Source organism: Brassica rapa, chromosome A02, assembly GCF_000309985.2.
Source record: "Brassica rapa cultivar Chiifu-401-42 chromosome A02, CAAS_Brap_v3.01, whole genome shotgun sequence".
Lineage (NCBI taxonomy): Eukaryota > Viridiplantae > Streptophyta > Magnoliopsida > Brassicales > Brassicaceae > Brassica > Brassica rapa.
The window spans coordinates 23,588,426-23,598,483 of record NC_024796.2 but is presented as its reverse complement, the minus strand read 5'-3'; the positions used below and the strand labels follow the sequence as shown (position 1 = coordinate 23,598,483).

General features: G+C 26.0%; 1 protein-coding gene across 1 annotated transcript; it reads right to left on the bottom strand.

The window, feature by feature from the left end:
• Window positions 1-5: 5 nt before the first annotated feature.
• Window positions 6-9,994, bottom strand: LOC103853809 (F-box protein At5g42460). The gene is made up of 2 exons (XM_033283783.1): window positions 3,095-9,994; window positions 6-2,360 (listed from the first exon to the last, which is right to left on the bottom strand). The coding sequence occupies exon 1, from the start codon at window positions 4,818-4,820 to the stop codon at window positions 3,696-3,698; it is 1,125 nt and encodes a 374-aa protein (XP_033139674.1). The 5' UTR covers window positions 4,821-9,994; the 3' UTR covers window positions 6-2,360; window positions 3,095-3,695.
• Between the last annotated feature and the right edge of the window lie 64 nt (window positions 9,995-10,058).

Here is a 10,058-nt window from a genome sequence, read left to right as displayed (position 1 = left end):
AATATTATTGAAATGTTTTATTTATTTTATATATTTAATTGACTATAATATCTTTCAATTACAGCAAAAAAATATTGATAAATTATACTTTACTTATATAATATTATTTTCAAACAAAATCACAATTTTTTACTTCTTATTTTAATAGATATTTAAAAAAAATAAAAATAGAATTTTAAAATAAACATTGTTTGATCAAATAGTTGCAAAATAGCTTAATGAGGTAGATATATTATATTTAATTATTATTAAAGTTATTTGTTTTCTTAATATTAAATTTGCTTTTCAATTATATACATTTATGTTTGTGGAACTTAATAGAACCATAATCAAAATACCAAAGGCATAAAGTTATTTAGAATTTATAAAATATTTTAATTATTGTAAATATTGATATGTGTTCATGAGTTTCCAAAAATGTATCAACTACTTATGCACGTAACTTCCTACTGATCATCACTTTATTTTCTAATTGTTTAAAAAAAAACATCAACATATAATTTGATAAATATTATGAAAATACATGCACATTTAAACGATAAATAAAATTGATTTGATTGGACTTAGTTATAATAAAAATAATTATACTTTATTTTAAATTTGAAAGAATATATGTAACTCAATATACTCACAACATGAGTGACTCAACTAATCCAACTTATATCTAAAATCAAGATTTAACTATGACAAAAATATATATTTTTATACGAATAGTAACAAACCATCACTGTGAAAAACTCTAGGTTTAACGACGGACTCTATATACAAGTTGTTGTAACGCATTATAAGCTTACCTTTGCGCTCTATAGATAGATCAAACTTGTTGCCGTGAGTTCCAGTGAGATTGACACCCATCATACAAACATCTTTATTCATCACCATGACCACACTAAACTCTCTTGATGTTTCTTCAGCAATGTATTTCTCTACAAAACTACGAGTTTTAGATAAAGAGTTCCACTTTTTGCAAGTTAATCGAACTGATCTCATACATGTAACCAGAAGCTTTGAGAGAATCTCCTCCACCATCTCACTCGGAGATCTGACATCTCCACTGTTTCAAATTTCAAACAAGGATATTTTGTTAGGGTTAACCTACTCTTTTCTCTCTCTCTGATTTCTCTCGGCGAGGAAGTAGAGGTTATATAACAACTGAAAGCCTGAAACCCTTCAATGATTTAATAAGTATTTAATAAATCATTTTGAAAGTTAACCATAGTCTATTGTTATTTAGTTAATGATTTTTATATATTGTAAAACATGCATCATAGATTTTATAAGGGCAAATCTCCAAAATTGTATATTTCTAAGTTTATGACACAAAAATAGCCCTCAAAAACTAAAATGACCAAAATAGCATTTTATCTTTTGAAAAATTTAATTTTTTTTTATTTTTCAAAATTTGAAATCTTATCCCAAAACCCCACTTTTCAACTCTAAACCCTAAAACCTAAACTCTAAACTCTAAACCCTAAACTCTAAACCCTAAACTCTAAATCTTAAACCCCACCCCTTAACTCTAAACCTTAATGTCTAAATTAATTTACCATTGGGGTATAAGTGTATATTTATCTCTTTTGATAAAACATTAAATGCTATTTTGATCATTTTTATTCTTAGAGGCTATATTTGTGACAAAAATGTTTTAGTGCTATCCTAGTCATTTTCTCATTTTATAATCTTGTGTTGTTCAATTAAAATTTATTGTTGTTTAATACTCAATAGATTTTCATGACTAAGTTATTAGAAACAAAATTCAACTTACATTGTAGAAATTTTAGAAGTTTTTTCTTTTTTTAGAAAGAAGAAATTTTAGAATTCACACATAAATTCATGGTCTTAAGCCTAAAGCTAGTCGGCAGGGAATTGAACAGTGTGCCGCGATTTTGTTGGTTAACTCAAATATGTTTGCTCACTCAGCAAAATTATGGCAAGTACTAAACACATTTGTTTTTCTTTTGTAAAACAGAGCTTACCCACTTAAGTTCATGCTAACTCCGGTAAGACGATCAACAGCTTTTTAAAGGCTAGATCTAGATGATGAAATAGAAATGAATCAGATATGCGGCTGTATGAATTATCTTTTCATTCTATCCTAAAGCCTAACCCTCGAGCTAAATGGACAATTACATGGTTAGTTTGTTGTTTTGTCCGACAAACTGAACTTTCTATGACAAAAAAAAAAAGATAGCATTATTTGCGTTCCTTGCATACGTTGTGATTCTATAAGTGTAATTGTCCATTACTCTTCACCTAAGTTTGAAAGCAGAAAGAGAAGAGAGAGTTATGCTTCTGTATCATCAATCTTGGATTTTCTCTCATGTTTGATGACGTCACCGACCTGTTACAGAACCGATCCCCTAGACTATATTTGCGAAGTAATTTTACCATATGACCTTTTTACAATCAATTTCATAAAACAAATATGACATGACTACTGAAATTGATGACATGTCTTATGGCTTAATCTGACATGGACAATTGCATTTAATGTTAATTTATATTTTTGGTAAACTTTTTAAAATATAGTAATAATTCATATATTACATTTAATGTAAATTTTTATTTTGGATTTTTTTTGAAAAATATGGAAATAATAAATCATCATTAAAATAAATATATCCAAATATGGCATTATAAATTTCGAAATATAATTTAATCATATATTTTTAAATTATAAAAAAAATTTACTAAAATTTTCAAAAATGTATACAATTTTTTTAGAAAATTATAAAAATTTAATCGTAAAATCATTATTTTTTTATATATCTACAAATTTTATAAATATTATTTAATTTTAATTTTTGGTAATTATGCAACTTTTACAAATTTATTTAATATATTTAATTAGAATAAATAGATATTTAATTAAAATAAATAGATAGAAAAATCTATCTAAGATTATAATTTCAAATATATACATGCATATTCTTAAATAAAATTTTATGTTTAATTAAATCAAATTTATATTAAAATATTGATACGAAAAATAAAATTTACAATATTAATAAAATTTTATTTTAAAATATTATTTATATTTATCTATTAAAAAGTATTTTAATTTTTTTTATGGTGCAGGAAGACACCTAGTCACACTTTATGTAACTTTATTCTGACGCAACAACCAATAAGGAGATTTGGAAAAAAAAAATTTGGATTCGTAAGAGCATTCCGGCCTTGAGACAAGGGATTTTGTTTGTGGCGGTGCTTCTTCTAGCTCCATCTTCATGGTAAACACCATTAATGTCTTCATGCAATAAGCATATATATGTACGTACGTTTAACTTTTATTTTCAAAACTAACCCCTTTGAGTTAATAACTATTTCTAGTTAACCCCCTTTGGAAAAAGAAAATTAATTAAACCCTAGTACAGTAGAATTGAAATCCAATGAAATTCGGAATTGAGAATCCATTAACTTCGTGGATAGGTTTTGTTGGCAATGGTGTTGAGTTTTGCTTTAATTAGGCATTGTCTCTCTGAATTTTCTTTGTCCATATATATTTTGAGTTGGATCGAATTTTATATACACCTTCATTTTTAGTTCCAAAATGTTTTGCATTATTAACAAAGTAGAGATCAAAGCTAGAGGAACTGCTTAAAACCATATTTTTGATAACTAATAAATAAACATCCGAGAAAACAATATTATAGTTTAAGTAACAATATTATAGTTTAAGTAAACTACTCAACAAGTTAGCAAAAAGGATGGTTGATATGCACGGAACTTGGAACATAAGAACGTACATGTTGGTGACTGAAAATGTTCGTATCTTCTCCGAGATCAACTTTTCTAAAGTATCCATCTTCTCCAATAATGTAAGCTATCTTCCGAGTATCATCAAATTCGTGTCTACCAAAAACAACAACAACTTTCTTCTCCTCATCAATGAAGAAGCCTCGACTCTGAGTGAAAACATGATTACAACCAGTAATGAATGGTCTCATATCCACTTCTAAAAACTTGCTCCAAGATACCGTTGTTGGATTAATCTTACTTGTAACCCATATCTTCATCTCAAATTTACCCCATTTCTTAAACAAAACAGCAATCTGTTCTTCACCAAAATTAGATAGAATCACAATATCTTCAAAATAAGAGTCAAACGGGAAACTGAGACGCGATCCTAATCTCTCTTCTGTAAAATCAAAACATATAAAGAACTTCTTGTTCCTTGTTTCTATTTTTTCTCTAGCAACCCAGTAGCTGTTTCCCTTGAGTGATAAGGCTTCATAACAAAGAAAGACATCCTCCTCTAGTGGAGTGATACCAAGAACCTTCCATGAATCAGATTTAAAATCATAGATTTCGTAGGGGATACTATTAACGTTAGAGATCCTCAAGATTTTGTGGCTATGAGATTTGTCCTTCTTTGCGTATCCCATAGCAAAATCGTCTTGATAATAAGAATCTCTTGCTTGGATCCACTTCACCTGACCCAAATATGGGTTCCAAACGACGACCCTTTTCACCATGACGAATAGTAACAAACCATCACCGTGAAAAACTTTTAAAACGAGTGGCTCTGAATCCATGTTGTTGTTACGGATTATAAGTGTACCTTTGTGCTTTATAGATGTATCAAACTTGTTGTGAGTTCCACTGAAACTGACTCCGAGCAAATACACTTTTTGATTCATCGTCATGATTACACTAGATTTTCTAGATGTTTCTTCACCAATGTGTTTCTCTACAAAACTCCGAGTTTTGGATAAAGCGTTCCACTTTTTGCAAGTTAATCGAACTGATCTCATACATGTAACTGGAATCTTTGAGAGAATCTCCTCCACCAACTCCTTCGGAAGATCTGACATCTCCATTGTTTCGAGTAGTTAGGGTTTAACCTTCAAATACTCTCCTTTTTTTCCTTCTTTCGGCCAGGGAAGTAGAGGTTATATATAATTTTAAGGTTAACCTTCAAATACTAAAACGCTAAATGATTCTGGGCCAAGCGTGGGCTTCAAACTAGTCCGCCTAATTGAATGTGGTATAGGAATTAGGAGAGTTCAACGTATTCTAAGATAATTTTTTAATCGAGAAGTTAGTTTATTTATGTGTCGAGCTTTCTTAGCTGGTGCCATTGTAGATGCATGTTGGAGTTTTGGGAGACAGTCACAGGACATGGCGGTTGGAGTTTTGGTTGACATGCTGAAGACAGCACCACCATCACGACAAGACTCAAAACACTTACATGGCGTCAATGTCTGGGGTTCAGAGAGAAGGTTCAGTGTCAGGCACAAAATCTGAATTTTTGATGGCTCGATGTAGAGCAGATTCATTAGAGAAACTACAAGCACCTCAAAGAATCCAAGAATGTTGGTGGAGCAACTCGTGTTCATTGAGCCATAACCAAAAGAGCAATTAAGATATGAGTAAATGGAATGAATGTTTGTTAATATGTATTTCATGACGAATACTTTAGCTCACGTTTTAGTTCATGTAAAAGAACCTTCGCCAAACAAGAAAATGAAACATATATATTGTGCCTGAAGCCACTCATAAACCAAAAAAATGGTGAGCTATATGAACCATTTACCATTCTATCCAAAATTTCAAAACCAGACCCGAGTAGAGACAGTTACATGGCTAGTTTTCTGTTTGGTCGGAGAAAAGCTAGGGCTGGCCCTAGTGTAACAACAAACCATCACCGTGAATAACTCGACGACTTCTATCGACTAGCTTTAAATTCTTGTTGTCGTTGTAAATTTGTAATGCATTATAAATTTACCTTTGGGCTCTATAGATGGATCAACTTTGCTGGGAGTTCCACTGAGATTGACTCCCATCAAATAGAATTTGTTTTATTTTTAAATTATTGGTATAGACTATAAAACTAATTCAAATTTATAATATGTTACACGAATTTCTAAACAAACTAAAATATTGGTTAATTTCAGTTTTATACAGATACAGTAACAAAATTCATGAAAACTAATCAAATATGTTATAATAAAAAAATCTAATATGAGTGTAATCTCCAAAAATTAAATTTATGATTATTTAAGAAAATTACATGATGAATTCTCCTAAATCTTTAATCCGATTCACATATATAACATATAAAATTTAAAATTATCTCAATGAGGTATATAAGATAAAGATATCTAAAGAAAGATATAATTTATAATATAGATAAAAATAAGGAGTCTAAAGATGTATGTCTATAAGTTAGTTAAAATTTCTAATAAAATTTATATAGAATACCAACAATAAATTAGTTTGAAAGATATCAAAATGAATGGTAGAAAATTCATGAATATGCATTTATATATATGATAATATACTATCTAAGGTGATAATTGAAAAACTAATTTTTTTTTAGATATAATGCATTATACAATCATACAAACTTCAACACTATAAAAATAATTAATTAGATCAAATAGAAGATAAATATGATACTCTACATTTTTATATTATTCTCAATAAATTAAATGTTACCTAACAGTGTTTAAAATTCATTATATTTATTATTTTATATTATCTAACAAAACTATTTAATATTTATTAAAGTTCATTAAATATTTCTTATGAATAAATTTAAAATTTAAGTATTATACTATTACTCAGTAAAAAAATTAATATTATGAAAACAGCTTAATCATTTTATCATAATGTATGATAACCAATATCTACAAGAGTATTGACAGTTTACATGCATCAAACAATATAAGAACATAAGAAATAATTATTGTAATGGGTACAATTTTCTAAATAAACATAAATTTTAAAATAAGTAAATCATAATTCAAATAAATTTTTATATAAATCAACTAGAGTTTTAGTTTTAAAATACTATAAATACTAAACTAAATTATTAATAAAGATTTGTGTGCAGCGTGAATATAATGTTAGTATATAGTATATCAAAGTTAAGGCTATAAACCATTAAGAATGTCCACATATGATTTAGAACTACTAAATATATTATGATAAATCATCATTTTAACTTACTATCTTCAAAAATGTCAACATTTCCAAAATGTTATTTATTTCAAAATAAAATAAAAATCAATATCAAATAAGATAAACTAACAAAATAAAAATATTATAAATAAATTAACTTAATATTTATAATATTTTATAAATTTAGTATAAAATAAATAAAATATTAGTTAATTTTAATAATTCAAGAATTTTAAATAATTTAACCATATAATACATAAATTTAAAAGTTTTTGGCTTCAAATCATTGAGAATGGCCACATGTTATTTTAAAGAACCAATAAATAAGGCCAAATCATTATTTTATTTCTTATTTTAGTTTTTTTCAAGATTTCTAAAATCATTTCTTTCAAATTAAAAAGAAATAAATAATAATTTAGTAAATACATAAAAAAATTATTAAATGGAACAATTTGATATATAAAATAAATCCTTAGGCGATTAACATGAATTTAACTAGAAAACAAAAACAAAAATCTTAAAGAATCCAATGATTTATAATAATAACGATAATATAAATTTAAAATACAGATTATTTTTAAATTTAAGGATATAAATTATATAGAGTTCACATATAGTTTATAAAAAAAATACCAAATCATAATCATAATTTGATATTTTTAAATATCAAAATTTATGAAAACCAAAACCAAATAAATTACAAAGCAAAAGAAGTTTTATTAAAAATAATTGATTTGATATAGGAGCTAAATAGATAACTAATATCAAAATAGTTAACCCAATATAAATAAAAAAGGTAAACTGAACTTTAGAATATGATGTTTTATTTATACAGACATCGACTATAAAAAATCATCCAATTTTATAATATGTGTCATAAATTATAAAATATTTAAAATAACAGGTATTTTGATTCATTTTCTCTAGTGAGCCAATTCATTCTTTGGTTTACAACAAATTTGCAAATGTTTTATTAAATAAATGATGATAAGAGTTCATTCATTTGTCTAAGACACTTTGTTAATTAGACTGTTTATTTGTTTTAAATTGTCTTTTATCATTTAAAGAGATTAAAGTATTTCTTTGCTAATCAATAATTAAAATTTTACTAACATTACTATATTATGTTTTAACTAAATTTGTTTTAGAAGATTGTAACTTAAATTTTCACAGAAAATAATCCAATAGGCCATTACGAAATAAACCTAAATATTGTAATCGACCAAAAAAATAAAATATAAGTTAATAATAAATTAAGCAAAGTATATGGCAACTCTTATAATTTTATAATTCAATTTGCCGATAAAATTTATAAGTTTCATTCTTATGAAATTTTAATGAAGCAATCAAGATAACATATAAAATAAATATGATTTCACATGAATTCTATCAAAGAAAAATATTCGAAGAATAATGCTAATAATATATATGAAAACATAAAACTCTAAAGAGAGTAGCCAATAATTTAGTTGAAATTTCTATTAATATTTAAAATTAGTAAGTCTAGTATGAGCAACAACATATAAGAAATATATGAAAAGATTCAATATACATTTATAATCGGAGTTAATACATTTATATGTAATAAACCAAAATTGAAATTTTGATAAATTTCTAAGAGTTAGGAAAAATTAACTATGAATTAATAAAATACCATAAGGCTGACATTATTAATTTATACTGTTATCATATCAAGTAGAAGAAAAATATAATATTTTCAATTTTATATATTTTAATCTCAGTTGATAAAATATTACTTCACATTATTTAAATTCTATATATTTATTTCCTCCTATCTTATATAACAAAAAATGTTAAATAGTATTCAAATTTAACAAATTATTTATTAAGATTAAAAATTATCATAATATACACTATTCGATGTACATTTAAAAGAATTAAAGAACAATATGTCAAGTACATATATGCACACAACAAATATATAATAAGCACATAATTAACTGTAAAATATTTTGTTAAAATATTACAAAAAATAAAAATTGAACAGATAGATCAAAGTTTTAAGATACTTAAATAGAAATATAGATGAAAAGTATAATAAAAGTATATATTAATAAGAGAGTAGTAACAGTTAATATGCATCGAACAATCCATATTTAAAAAAAAATATAATTGATAGACAATATAAATATGTTTATAAAATAAACTCAACTTATACATTTACATATACAACAAAGAAATTTTAAATAGTATATATTTTGAAGGATATAATTTTATAAAATACTTAAATAGAAAAATAATAAATCATATTTTGAATACATTATATGTGAAAATGTATATAAATCAATTATGTTTTATAATATTAAAATTTTATAAAATGTAACAAATTGTAAATATAGTCTTACGCGTAGCTCGAATAGAAAATCTATCACTGAAATATCAATTTTATAACTTCATTTATTACCATAAGAGATATAGAACGAAGAATATGTTTTTTTGAATAAATAAACGTAAATTAATAGTTTCGAGAGGAAAGTGTTTTTGATGTGACGACTTATTTTAAGGTGTGTGACCAAATATGTTTCGAATTTGGTGTGAAAGTTCCAGTTTAATTTTGTTACCGAGATACTTTTTGGTTAAGTGTAAAAGGCTTTTTAAACTTTTATGACCAAGAGTGTTTAAGTTCAGTGAGAAGTCCTTCTGTAAGGCTTGTGATCGAAGGTGTTATAGACCGAGAAACCATAAAAAGTGAGCTAGTTACAGAATATTATGGGAGCTAAAACTCGACATAATCAAAATTGGTAACCGTACTTTTACGAGGTCGGATAATCCTTTGTCAGATAAAAAAACAACAACACGTAATCAGAAAAGTAGGGGCGGGCGTTTGGGTACTCGTTCGGGTTAGGATCGGGTATTTCGGATTTTCGGGTATTTCGGTATAGAGGTCTAGAACCCGTTCGGATATTTCTGTACTTCGGATCGGGTTCGGGTATTTTTAGTTCGGATTCGGTTATTTCGGATTGGGTTCGGATATTTAGATTTTGAAAAAAAAATTAAAATTTTCATTTCTCAAGTTTGTTGTATTTAAAAATATAACTTTCAGTTAACTATTTTTTTTATTTTTAATAGATTGAATGATTAATAGATTTGGACATAATATTTTAAAACAAAAAAACATTAATTTAGTTACT